The sequence below is a fragment of the Paroedura picta genome, chromosome 2 (assembly GCF_049243985.1).
Source record: "Paroedura picta isolate Pp20150507F chromosome 2, Ppicta_v3.0, whole genome shotgun sequence".
In the NCBI taxonomy this organism is placed as follows: domain Eukaryota; kingdom Metazoa; phylum Chordata; class Lepidosauria; order Squamata; family Gekkonidae; genus Paroedura; species Paroedura picta.
The window spans coordinates 78,459,836-78,474,008 of NC_135370.1; the positions used below are offsets into that span (position 1 = coordinate 78,459,836).

General features: G+C 46.1%; 1 protein-coding gene across 2 annotated transcripts; it reads left to right on the plus strand.

Moving 5' to 3' along the window:
- The first annotated feature begins 1,632 nt into the window (after positions 1–1,632).
- On the plus strand, positions 1,633–10,648 carry NDUFV1 (NADH:ubiquinone oxidoreductase core subunit V1). 2 transcript variants are annotated; one of them, XM_077321076.1, is made up of 10 exons: positions 1,633–1,792; positions 2,087–2,169; positions 2,534–2,704; positions 3,171–3,354; positions 4,085–4,274; positions 4,631–4,843; positions 5,012–5,178; positions 5,253–5,334; positions 10,084–10,229; positions 10,398–10,648. In XM_077321076.1, exons 1-10 carry the CDS (start codon positions 1,712–1,714, stop codon positions 10,479–10,481), a joined length of 1,401 nt encoding a protein of 466 aa, XP_077177191.1. In that variant the 5' UTR covers positions 1,633–1,711; the 3' UTR covers positions 10,482–10,648. The 2 variants fall into 2 exon arrangements, with proteins under 2 accessions (XP_077177191.1, XP_077177192.1); XM_077321077.1 differs by lacking the exon at positions 1,633–1,792 and adding an exon at positions 1,855–1,917.
- The last annotated feature ends 3,525 nt before the right edge of the window (positions 10,649–14,173 follow it).

A 14,173-nucleotide genomic window follows, 5' to 3' on the forward strand; every position in this document is an offset into this window, starting at 1 on the left:
GGATGCCGGCCTCCAGGTGGGATCTGGGGATACCCCAGAATTACAGTTCATTTCCAGACTATATTGATCAGTTCCCCTGGAGAAAATGGATGGTTTGGGAGGTGGCTATGTCATTGAACCCCACTAAGGTCCCTGTCCTTCCCAACCTCCATCCCTAAATCTCCAGGAGTTTCTGAACTTGGATCTGGCAACCCTACTTCCCCATCCCCTGCCAATGGCCAAGGGAGGCCTGGCAACCAACCCTAAGCCACAAACATGTGTTCCAAATACCACTTTGTCAAAATCATGGCTTAGGTTGCCTTGGGTGCAAAGTTATTTGTTCCCTGCTCATACAGCAAAATCCCGGTCATTTTACACAGGAAGTTTACATTGAAAGCATAACTACATTGCATGTATGTAAACCTACCTTAAACTAAATTTCACAGATGTTCACTGGATTAATTTTCAAATAAACATTCTTAGAATATTATTTATATTTCCCACACCTGTAAATAAATTTCAGAATGGCCCCTCCCCCACTCTTTGATTTGGTGTTCTACCCATTCCTTATTGAATGTTTAACCATCTGATTAAGAGTTCTGAAAAGTTCTAAAGCTTGCCCACTGTTCTGTTTTGTCTTAGTTGTTCTGAATAAAGGGTATTATATTGGGGGGGGGGGATTTTCCTTGGACCAAGGTGGCTGTAAACACCTTTAGGAATGTACTGTCCAAGCCCTGTTGCAATGTGTTTATACAAGTCTATAGATATATGGTGAGAGAAAGCATTATGCAAGTATCCATGTACTATGCTAGTATTATTATTATTACTAATAATAATACAGTACTTGATTTTTTGAAAACATTCTAGGACCCAATGCTGCTGCAACCTCTGCTGCGGTAACAACTGACAAGCATGAATAGAACAAAGTTTGAGTCCAGTGGCACCTTTAAAATCCCAACAAAAATTTATTCAAGGTACAAGCTTTAAATGTGCATGTACACTTCTTCAGATACAATGAAACAGAATTTTCTCAACCCTTATATATAAGTAGAGGGTGAGAAGCAACTTAACATACACCATAATGAAGACGTTTAGCAGGTTTCTAGACCAAACCGAAAACAGAAATGACAAGCTTAGTGTAACCATTTCTTTGGGCCAAACTGGGTCTCAGTTAAACTGGGCCTCCCTCTACCTATCGTGGTTGAGGAAAATGTTTTACTGTATCTGACGAAGTGTGCATGCACACAAATGCTCACCCCTTGATTAAAACGTTGCTGGTGGTCTGCAAGGCGCCCCTGGACGCAAACTTTGTCCTGCTCTTTTAGGCCAACGCGGCTGACCTCCTGTCTCTACAAGCATGAAATAGCCCCGAGGAGGCTGAAGTGAAGCGGCCGGAAAGGCCGCAGAAAAGACTCCGTTGCACTCCGGCAAGCGGCACGAGAGTCGATGCGCCTTACTGACGGGACTAGAGGAGTTTCCCCGGAGGCAAAAGCGGAACTCTCCTGCCGTCCCTTACTCGGAAGCGGGTTCCAGTGAGCGTGTCTGCGCCTGCAGCCTAAAAAGTAAAGCATGTTTCACGAACGGGACTCCAAATCCCAACATCCCCTGCGCCGCTTGGGAATGTGTCCATGGGTGTCGTCACTACACGTCGCCTCAGGTCGTGACGTAGGATTCGTGCGCAAAACCAGTGAAGGTGAGGGGGGTCGGGGAGCCCCGGTTTTCCTCCAGAGCGATGCTGGCCGCCCGGCCTCTCCTGGCCCGTGGGGCCTGTGTGCAGGCCCGCTTCTTCGCGGCGGCGGCGGCGCCAGAGTCGGTGAGTCCGCCCTGAGGGGAGAGCGGGGTTGTGGCCTCCGGTCAGCGGGTGAAGAAGAGGAGCGCCCCGCCTCTGCCTCCTAGGTCAGGCTCATGCCCGCTTCCCATTGCCCTTGCTGGAGTTCGGTAAGGAGCTTAGCTTTTTCCGCAGCGGATTTGCGGCGGGCCCCGTGAAGCCCTACGGGGTTGTCCGAAGCTGTGCGTAGGCTGTTGGGAGCCTCTGCTTAGGGGTGCGGTCAGGGTAGAGGCCGCGGAGTGTAAGTACTCTCAGACGAAAGCTGCTTTTCTCCCTTAGGCGCCCCCGAAGAAAACCCAATTTGGCCCGCTCAAGGATGAGGATCGGATTTTCACAAATCTTTATGGGCGCCATGAGTGGAGGTGAGAGCTGAGCACATATTCTGTTTTTGTGCACTCAAGGTAAAATGGCAATGCCTGCAGCTTAGCGGAGGAAAGAAGTTATACTGGAAAATGAATTCATATTGAAAATATTGTGGCATTTTAAACCAGTAAGTTTGAGTAGACTGGTCATCGTTTTCCAGCGTTGGTAGGCATTGTACTAGGTGCTTTTCTTGTTCAAGTACAGTGTGTGTGTGGGGGGGGGTGTTGCTTAAACCCATCTACTAGAGAAAATCAAGTAGTCTGGACTCTGTAAGATGCTAAGTCAGAGGATGTAGCTGTCTGTAAATACAAAAATAAATACATTTGGGTGTTGCTTGTTACCTAATCATTTTGTTGCCTTTAGGTTGAAAGGGGCTTTGAGCCGAGGTGACTGGTATAAAACCAAAGAAATTCTGCTGAAGGGTGTTGACTGGATCCTGAATGAGATTAAGGTTTCTGGCCTGAGAGGCCGTGGTGGGGCTGGCTTCCCCACTGGCCTGAAATGGAGCTTCATGAATAAGCCCCCAGATGGCAGGTATGCCACACTGAGAACAAACTGCAATGAGTTTTCAAGATGTTTTCCATTATGTATGCCTGCTCACAAAGCAGTTACATGGTAGTGTGCAGATTACTACTCTTGGTTTAAAAAACATTTTTGGTTTGGCAATGACCTCTATTCAAACCGACAGGAAATTACATTGTGGTATGTCTTAGTTTCTAGTTTCAACTTCAGTCATCCAAATAGTACAGTATAGTTGTTGGGAATGTCCATTTCTACCTTAAAGTCATTGAAGTTTAATGTCCTGATTTCTAAAGTCACAACAGATAATAACAGATAATAATAGAATACCTTCTTACTGTATTCTCCTGTCATCTTGACCTGTAAAAAAACGAGTGGAGAATAGTCTTGACAGTGTTAGTAAATATACATTTATTAGGTAACTGATGGTTAGATATACATCCTATTACACATTGTTTCTAAGCCTGTTTTTTTGTTTCAGACCCAAATATTTAGTGGTGAACGCAGATGAAGGAGAACCAGGAACCTGTAAGGACAGGGAGATCATGCGCCATGACCCTCACAAATTGATAGAGGGTTGCCTTGTGGCAGGACGAGCTATGGGGGCACGAGCTGCTTACATCTACATTCGTGGAGAGTTCTATAATGAAGCCTCAAACTTGCAGGTAAGCTGCTACTCTTTTCAAAGTGCAGTCACAAATGTCCTTAAGCCACTTCCTTGTGAGAAGTAACAGAGAAAGTGTGCACTCACCTCTTGCTTTTGCCTTGTGGCATTGTATATTGGTTTGAATGACCCCATATATTTTCTTTGGTTGGGAAGCCAATCAGTGAAGTCTTAGACTGTTTCCGCATTAGGATACATGCTCTGGATTTCCTTTGGATGCTGCAAGTCAACTCTAGCATTTCCACATTTGGGCTTTCCTCCCCTTATTTCCCGGGTTGAAATTTGCAGCAGCTCTCTGTACTGTCTGACAACGGCAGCCTCCATTCATGCTTTACTCCCTTCCCCTTTTCAAAAAAATGTGATTTTTGCAAAATGGTGCCTTCTTGCACCTTTGTTTTGCTTGCACCCCTTAATCCCACCATTCTGTGTCCTTGATTGTCCTGAATATACTCTTGGTTTCGCCAGTATATATGACTCCGAATGGCAGGCATGGGGAAAAACCTGCTTGCATGCATTTCCACATTGGGTAACCCCAAGTTAAACCTCATTAGACTCTACTTGAAAAGATGAAATCCGGTTTTCAGGGGATTGCTGCTGGACAAGCAATTTGGGACAGTGCCCGAAGATGCAAATTTTAGTGCAGAAACTGACAGAAAATGTGAATCCAAACAATATTGCTAGTGCAGAAACAGTCTTAGTGCTGAGTCTCAACTGTCCTCCTGTCTCTTTAGGTGGCGATCAAGGAGGCCTACGAGGCAGGGCTGGTGGGCAAGAATGCTTGTGGATCTGGCTATGACTTTGACGTCTTTGTGGCAAGAGGGGCTGGTGCCTATATTTGCGGCGAGGAGACAGCACTTATTGAATCACTTGAGGGCAAGCAAGGCAAGCCACGCCTCAAACCACCTTTCCCAGCTGACGTGGGTATGTCCTCTATAAGTTCCTTCTGTGCTAAGCAGTATGGACTTGGTTTCTCCCCGGTTACTAGTTGCTCCCAGATTCCCATCCCAGTTAACATAAGCATACTACCTCAGCTCTTTTGGGAGCCTTGCTGTCTATCTTTTGCACATCATATCTGTGAAACTTCTGACCTAAATCAGTTCTTTTGGCTGCAATGCATCCAGTTAGCCAAATTTCAATACTAGTTGTTGATTCTGCTGTCTTAAATTTCATACCAGATCACCAATATTAACATCCTATTTGTCTGTCTTTCTCTAGTAGCTGGCTTAACAGAGTTGTTAACGCTAACCTTTGATTTCCCCCCACACACACACCTTTAGGAGTTTTTGGCTGCCCAACTACAGTGGCAAATGTTGAGACAGTTGCTGTGGCTCCCACTATCTGTCGTCGGGGAGGTACCTGGTTTGCTAGCTTTGGGCGTGAGCGGAACTCTGGAACTAAGCTCTTCAATATCTCAGGCCATGTCAACACACCCTGTACTGTGGAAGAGGAGATGTCAATACCAATGCGTGATCTGATTGAGCGACATGCAGGTGAGAGCTCGGGGTCACTGCTCATCATAAGGAGAGAGGCCTTCAGCCCCTTTCAAATGTTTTGCATTGGTGAGAGAAATTTTGCACCCCTTGTTGCTTTCTCTTGTGCTTTAAAACAAATAACCCCATTGAACTGAGCCCAACTGTCTGCCCCTGTCTTCTTGCCAGGGGGTGTGAGAGGTGGTTGGGATAACCTGCTTGCTGTGATTCCTGGAGGCTCATCCACTCCCCTCATCCCCAAGTCTGTGTGTGAGACAGTGCCAATGGACTTTGATGGACTGATACAGGCACAGACTGGCCTTGGCACAGCAGCTCTCATTGTCATGGATAAATCGGTAAGGATAGTCCCTTGGCTTGTCCTTTTCTGTGTTCCTGTGTTGTGGATCTTCACCATCTGTTCTTTCCTCAGACAGACATAGTTAGGGCTATTGCCCGTCTCATTGAATTCTACAAGCACGAGAGCTGTGGACAGTGTACTCCATGCCGGGAAGGTGAGTATGAAGTCCTAATGCTACTGTTGAAATATGCCTTCATAGTTGAGAAGGATTTGGAACCTATCTTTCCTGTGTTTCCAGTAGATAGGCTCTTTCTTACATAACAGCTCTTCTTAACACAAATGTCTTAATATTGTTATAACACAGGAATCTAGTGGCTCTATCATAACTTATGCATGAGTCAGAGCTGTGTGTAAGCCTGATTTACATACCCAAAGATGTTATAAAGAGATGCTGATTTCAAACAGTCCGTTCCAAAGAAGAGTCAGTTCCTGTAGCATATATCCCCTTGAGAACAGACTTCATTCTGTCTCGGATGCTTTCAGTCCATATATAGCATGCTAATTATGAGTTTGATAATCCCCTCTCTTAGTCTTAAAGTACTTGGCCAAGGAGCTGCGAGTGTGGTAGAGCCTGGAAATTTTTTCCAGCCTTTGTACTTCAAGATGAATTTCTGCATATGCATGTGTGGCTTCTGCTAAAAATATAAGAAGAATGATGATGGAAGTTCACTAGCTCAACAGTAGGATTTCCTCAGATCTTGTTCTATTTTCAATATACTGTTCTTTTTTCCTGAATATACCTGAGAAAGTGAGTTTAACCCAATCCTAAATTTAAGGATGGGGGTGTAGCTCAGTGGAAGAACCTCTGCTTTGCATGCAGAGATGGTCCCAGGTTCAATTTCCAGCATCTCCAGTTAAAAGAATCAGGCTGTAAGTAGAATCTCCAGTGAAGATCAAGTTGTAAGTGGTGTAAAACAACTCAGCCCTGAGACCTTGGAGAGCTCCTGCCAGTCTGGGTAGACAATACTGACTTTGAACACATGAAGCTGCCTTTATACTATATGAGAGCATTGGTCCAGCAGGATCTCATTTGCAGCACCTGTCCAGGGTCTCAGGGCTGAGGTGTTTCACATCACTTACAACTTGATCCTCACTAGAGTTGTCAGGGACTGAACAGGGGACGTTCTGTATGCCAACAGATAATCTACTTTTGAGCTACAGCTCCTCCCCAATGGACTGATTCAGTATAAATCTAAATAAATCTAAATAAATAAAAAATAAGGCAGCTCCATATGTATACCCAAGTTAGCAAACAATTGCTGTTAAAACACAGCTTAAATAGAGTACTTATTATTATTATTATTATTATTATTATTATTATTATTATTTAATTTATATCCCGCCTCCCCCCGGAGGCTCGAGGCAGGTCACATAAAAACCAATCCCCTAAAACAATAAAAATACAATAAAACATAATACAATTAATACAAAAGTTAAGACAAGAAAGGCGGCAAAATTCAATATAACTAAACCAATTCCACACCCACTAAGAAGGGAAAGGGTGGGGGCAGATGAGAGATGCAACCGTCACATTTGTGAGGGGGGCTAGATCTTCTTGCTGCCCAACCTCAACCGAAAGCCTGGCAGAAGAGCTCCATCTTGCAGGCCCTGCAGAATGATGACAATTCCCACAGGGCCCGCAGCTCTTCCGGGAGCTCATTCCACCAGGTTGGGGCCAGGACCGAAAAGGCCCTGGCCCTGGTCGAAGCCAGGCGAGCTTCCTTGGGACCAGGAATGACCAATAGGTTAGCCCCCGCAGAGCGGGGCCCAGGCCCAGACCACGGATGGCCTTGAAGGTCAAAACCAAAACCTTGAACCTGATCCGAAAGATAACCGGTAGCCAATGCAGCTGCCTCAGCACTGGCTGGATATGTGCCCTCCAAGGTGTAGCCGTGAGGACCCTAGCAGCTGCATTTTGGACCAGTTGCAGTTTCCGGATCAAGCCCAAAGGCAGGCCAATGTAGAGCGAGTTACAGAAATCTAATCTGGAGGTGACCGTCGTATGGATCACTGGCCAAGTGTTCAGAGGACAGATAGGATGCTAGTAGCCGAGCCTGGCGGAGATGGAAAAATGCCTGGCCAGCTACCTGTTTTACCTGTGCCTCGAGTGTTAGTGAGGCATCCATCTTCACCCCCAGGTTTCTGGCCTGAGACGTGATCTTAAGTTGCATCCCAGCCAGAGAGGGCAAGCGCGCTTCCTGGTCTGCTCCCCTACCGCCCAACCAGAGGACCTCCGTCTTGGAGGGGTTGAGTTTCAGGCGACTCTGCTCAAGCCATCCAGCCACTGCTTCCAAACATCTGGTGAATGGTTCTGGGGGAGAGTCCGGGCGGCCATCTATGAAGAGAAAGAGCTGAGTGTCATCAGCATACTGATGGCAACCCAGCCCATAACTCTGCACCAGTTGAGCCAGAGGGCACATAAAGATGTTGAATAATGTGGGAGAGAGCACCGAGCCCTGTGGGACTCCACAAGAGAGTCGGTAAGGGCCCAATAATTCCTCTCACAGCTACCCTCTGTGTCCAGTTTTGGAGGAAGGAGCGTATCCAGCGCAAGGCTGTAACCCTTATCCCTGTACTGGCAAGACGGCTTGCTAGCAGCTCGTGACCGACCATGTCAAACTCAGCCGACAGATCTAAAAGAACTAGCACAGCAGAGCCGCCTTGGTCAAGCTGGCGACGGAGGTCATCCCACAAGGAGACCAACACCGTCTCAACCCCGTGACCAGGACGGAAGCCAGACTGGTATGGATCGCGTGCCGAAGTATCTGCCAGGAACGCTAGGAGCTGGTCCGCCCTTTCTACCACCTTACCCAGAAACGCTAAGTGCGCTACCAGGTGGTAGCTTGGGGGTCATGCGCGTCACTCCCCTTAAGGAGCCAAGACGGACAGGGATTGAGGGGGCAAGTGGTCGCCCTCATCCTCCCTAGCAAGCTGTCCACTTCGGATAGAGAGAGCCCCCTGAAGCCGTCAAACGTTGCCTCCAAAGGCGGCCAACGGGCCTCCAGTTCATTAACTGTATTAACCGTGGCAGGAAGGGACTGGCGGAGTGACAAGACTATCCACAAAATGGCTCGCAAATGCCTCAAAGCAGATGGTCAATTTCCTACTATTTTGGCGCCCTTCTTCCAGGGCAGTAAGAGATCTAACAACCCTGAATAGTCGAGCTGGGCGTGATCTAGTGCAGGGGTCCTCAACCCCGGGTCCGTGGCCCGGTACCGGGCTGCCAGCAGCCATGCCTGCCTCCCCCCCACAGCGAGAGTGGGGGGGGGGAAGAGGCAAGCGCGGCCGCCGGCACACCAGTGACGCAAACGCGTACGCGCGGAGCTGTCGTGCATGCGCATTTGCGTCCCTGCTGGCAAAAACGCGCATGTGCAGCAGCTCTGTGCATACACATTGGCGCCACCTAGTGGCAAAAACGCGCATGCGCGACAACTGAACGTGCGCATTTATGTGCAGCTGCGGCGGCCAGGCCGCCGGCTTTTTCCAACTCTCGGAGGCGGTCCTCAACTACAAGAGGGTTGGGGACCGCTTCAGAGTCGTCTGAAGCTCAATCCTTCAAAGACGGAGGTCCTGTGGCTGGGTAGGAAGGGCCCATGTGAGGAAGTGCGCCTGCCTGCCCTGGATGGTGTGCAGCTCTCTATGGCTCACTCCGCCAGGAACCTAGGCGTGATTCTGGACACTTCCCTCACAATGGAAGCCCAGATCACAAAGGTAGTGCGGCTGGCATTCTATCACCTCCGCCAAGCCAAGCTACTAGCGCCCTACCTAGCCCCGGAATACTTAGCCACAGTGATCCATGCAACGGTCATCTGTAGACTGGACTTTTGTAAGTCGCTCTACGCAGGCCTGCCCTTAGTCTTGACCCGGAAGCTACAGCTGGTTCAAAATGCAGCGGCCAGGATCCTCACTGCAACACCGTGGAGGTCCCACATCCGGCCCATTCTCCATCAACTGCAATAGTTGCCAGTTGAATTCCGGATCAGACTAAAGGTTCTGGTAATTACCTTCAAGGCCATACGCGGTCAGGGCCCAGTGTACCTGATGGATCGCCTGCCTCCCTACGCCCCCAAAAGAGCCCTGCACTCCACTGCTATCAACCAGCTAAAGGTCCCTGGCCCTAAAGAAGTCCGCCTGGTCTCAACCAGGGCCAGAGCATTCTCTGTTCTGGCCCCCACCTGGTGGAACGAGCTCCCAGAGAAGATCAGGGCCCTGACGGAGCTTAAACAGTTCCACAGGGCCTTCAAGGAGGAGCTCTTCTGCCAGGCATTCGGTTGAGACCAGATATATATAACCAACAGTGACCAAAGGGCCCCTGCGCCCCGCCCCCCCTCAGAACACCACCTATACACTCTGGACCTGTTTGTATGTTGCAACGTTGTATTGTTTATTGGTTATACAATTATAATGTTATATGTTTACAATTATCAGTTATTATTGCACGGTAACTCAAATGTTTTATAAGACTGTTCCATGTATTGTTCTTATGTTATTATGGAAACCGCCCTGAGCCCCCGGGGAGGGCGGTATATAAATAATAAATAAAATAAATAAAAAAATAAATAATCTAGCAATTTCCACAGCAAAGAAGTCACACTTAGCTGCTTTCACTGCCATCTCATGTGCCCTCATAAGCATGCGATGAGATGTTCTTGTAGCCTCCTTAAATCTGTAAAGTGCTGTGGTATTTAATAAGGAAAGGCACTATAGAAACTAGGAATTTGTAACTTGCTCAGGAAGAGCTCAGCAACTGAATTCCAAACTCAGCTATACAAAGTTCATCAGGTGTTAGTTTCTGTGCTTTAATTTATGACCTGTGCCTCTTCCCACTGTTCCTTCCCTAGTTACAACCTATCTTGTCATAATCTCTGGATTTCCATTTGGCTCTTTGATTTACCCCATGCAGGTGTGGACTGGATGAACAAGGTCATGTGGCGGTTTGTGAATGGCAATGCACAAGTGGCTGAGATTGATGCACTTTGGGAAATTAGCAAGCAGATAGAGGGCCATACCATCTGTGCTCTTGGAGATGGGGCTGCTTGGCCTGTACAGGTAATATCTTGGGCTTCCTCTCCTTGTTTAGTTTAAGAACAGGTTGAAGAATTGTGAGCATCTTGAAACCTTGCACAGGAAGGCGTATAAATTAATGGGGGCAATAGGACAGAGGGAGTCATGAAAATACATGTCCTTGTAACTCCTTGTGGTTTGTCCTTCCAACAGGGACTGATTCGTCATTTTCGGCCAGAGCTTGAGGAACGGATGAGACAGTATCATGAGTCAAAAGTGCAACAGGCATCTGGATGAACAACTGAAACACCCACCTCACCTTTGTACTTTGAGGGCAGTGTGGTCTGTGTTTTGGCTTGTACAGTTCATTCTGGTTTCTGTCATATGAGTGTAGGTTGTGACCTACCTCAATTCCTTATGCCTTCTTAACAGAGCAAGTAAACTATTAAATGGTTATAACTTCATTTTGACTTTTGTGTATTTTTGAAAGCAAAGAAATAGACTAAGCTCTACATAATTAAAATTGCTACTATTATTCCTTGAAGAATGGTCAAGGAAAGTTATGCCTATTATCTGTATTCCTTTATTTTTTGAAAAAAAATCATGCCTTTAAGAGCAGGATTCATGTTCCTGGGGCTTATGCTTGCAGTTTCATCTGTTAATAAAACCCTTACTGTATTGCCTTCTTTTAAATGCAATGACTGGAAGGAAGGAGCAACACTAAGTACAGCAAGAAGAATTCAACTGTTGTCATGTTTTAGCCAGTGGGAAATTACAAATAATCATTGGGATAAACAATGGCAGAATATGGGCTGATCTAAAAACTAGTTCACCTACCTCATCTCTGTTCAGGTGCTAGTGCTCTGTTCATTTGCAATGATTAACTATGACCTGCTTTGCCTGATGACTGATGCTAGTTTTGTGTTTCGCTGGCTTTCCTCTAAGAAGCTCATGGTGCTATGCAGTACTGATAACACACTTCTTTCACAGGCTGTTTGAAGAATTTAGTCAGAATGACCTAGGCTAACCAAATAAACTTTATGAACCAGGAATTAGAATCTGGTTTTCCCAAGGTTTTTATCCTTAATGTTATCCACTTTACCCTATTTACTGTAGATAAATAGCCATGGACGTGGTTAAACAAGAAATGAGAAGACTGAACATCGACATTTTAGGAATCAGTGAACTAAAATGGACAGGAATGGGTGAATTTAATTCAGATGACCATCAGGTATACTACTGTGGACAAGAATCTCGCAGAAGAAATGGAGTAGCTTTCATAATCAATAAGAGAGTAGGAAAAGCAGTCTTGGGATACAATCCCCAAAATGACAGAATGATCTCAGTTCGAATCCAAGGCAAACCATTCAACATCACAGTGATCCAGGTCTATGCCCCAACCACTGCTGCTGAAGAGGATGAAGTTGATCAGTTCTATGAAGCCCTACAACACCTTATAGAAGCAACGCCAAAAATGATGTGCTTATCATCATGGGGGATTGGAATGCTAAAGTAGGAAGCCAAAAGATAACTGGGATAACAGGCAAGTTTGGCCTTGGAGTACAAAATGAAGCAGGGCACAGGCTGGTAGAATTTTGTCAAGAGAATACAATGGTCATAGCAAACACTCTTTTCCAACAACCCAAGAGACGACTCTACACATGGACATCACCAGACGGTCAACACAGAAATCAGATTGACTATGTACTCTGCAGCCAAAGATGGAAAAGTTCTATACAGGCAATAAAAACAAGACCAGGAGCTGATTGTGGTTCAGATCATGAGCTTCTTGTTGCAAAATTTAGGCTTAAATTGAAGAAAGTAGGGAAAAGCACTAGGCCACTCAGGTACGAACTAAATCATATCCCCGACGAATATACAGTAGAGGTGACAAATAGATTTAAGGAATTAGATCTGATAGACAGAGTGCCTGAAGAACTATGGACGGAGGTTCGCGACATTGTACAAGAGGTAGCAACTAAAACCATCCCAAAGAAAAAGAAATGCAAGAAATCAAAATGGCTGTCTGAGGAAGCTTTACAAATAGCTAAGGAGAGAAGGGAAGTGAAAGGCAAGGGAGAAAGAGAAAGATACACCCAATTGAATGCAGAATTCCAGAGAAAAGCTAGAAGAGATAAGAATGCCTTCTTAAATGAACAGTGCAAACAAATAGAAGAAAACAATAGAATGGGGAGGATCAGAGATCTTTTCAAGAAAATTGGAGATATGAAGAGAACGTTTCATGCAAAGATGGGTATGATAAGGGACCAAAATGGTAGGGACCTCACAGAAGCAGAAGAGATTAAGCAAAGGTGGCAAAATTATACAGAAGAACTATACAAGAGCGAGCTTAACATCCCTGATGACCACAGTGGGGTAGTTACTGACCTGGAGCCAGACATCCTGGAATGTGAAGTCAAATGGGCCTTAGGAAGTCTGAGCAACAATAAAGCTAGTGGTGGTGACAGCATTCCAGTTGAACTATTCAAAATCTTAAAGGACGATGCAGTAAAAGTGCTACACTCAATATGCCAGCAAATTTGGAAAACTCAGCAATGGCCACAGGATTGGAAAAGGTCAGTTTACATTCCAATCCCAAAGAAGGGCAATGCCAAAGAATGTTCAAACTACCGCACCATTGCACTCATTTCTCATGCTAGCAAAGTTATGCTCAAAATCCTACAAGCTAGGCTCCAGCAATATGTGGACCGAGAACTTCCAGAAGTACAGGCAGGATTTCGAAGAGGTAGAGGAACTAGAGATCAAATTGCCAACATACGCTGGATCATGGAAAAAGCTAGGGAGTTCCAGAAGAACATCTACTTCTGCTTCATTGACTATGCTAAAGCCTTTGATTGTGTGAAGCACAACAAATTGTGGCAAGTTCTTAAAGAGATGGGAATACCAGAGCATCTTATTTGTCTCTTGAGAAATTTATATGCAGGTCAAGAAGCAACAGTGAGAACTGAACATGGAATCACGGATTGGTTCAAAATTGAGAAAGGAGTTCGGCAAGGCTGTATACTGTCACCTTGCCTATTTAACTTGTATGCGGAGCACATCATGAGAAAGGCGGGATTAGAGGAGTCACAAATTGGGATCAAGATTGCAGGGAGAAATATCAACAACCTCAGATATGCAGATGATACCACTCTAATGGCAGAAAGTGAAGAGGAACTAAAGAGCCTGTTGATGCGGGTGAAGGAGGAGAGTGCAAAAGTTGGCTTGAAACTCAACATCAAGAAAACAAAGATCATGGCAGCCGGCCCTCTCAATTCCTGGCAAATAGATGGGGAAGAAATGGAGATAGTGACAGATTTTATTTTCCTCGGCTCCAAGATCACTGCAGATGGGGACTGCAGCAAAGAAATTAAAAGACGCTTGCTCCTAGGGAGGAAAGCTATGGCAAATCTAGACAGCATCCTAAAAAGCAGAGACATCACCCTACCAACAAAAGTGCGTTTAGTCAAGGCTATGGTATTCCCAGTTGCAATGTATGGCTGCGAAAGTTGGACCATAAGGAAGGCCGAGCGTCAAAGAATTGAGGCTTTTGAACTCTGGTGCTGGAGAAGACTCTTGCGAGTCCCTTGGACTGCAAGGCGAACAAACCGGTCAGTCCTAGAGGAGATCAGCCCTGACTGCTCTTTAGAAGGCCAGATCCTGAAGATGAAACTCAAATACTTTGGCCACCTCATGAGAAGGAAGGACTCCCTGGAGAAGAGCCTAATGCTGGGAGTGATCGAGGGCAAAAGAAGAAGGGGACGACAGAGAATGAGGTGGATGGATGGAGTCACTGAAGCAGTAGGTGCAAACTTAAAAGGACTCCAGGGAATGGTAGAGGACAGGAAGGCCTGGAGGATCATTGTCCATGGGGTCGCGATGGGTTGGACATGACTTCGCACATAACAACAACAAAATAGCCATGTTAGTGTGTAACACTAGAAAAGAGCGTCCAATAGCACCTTAAAGATTATTTGTGTCAGGGTATG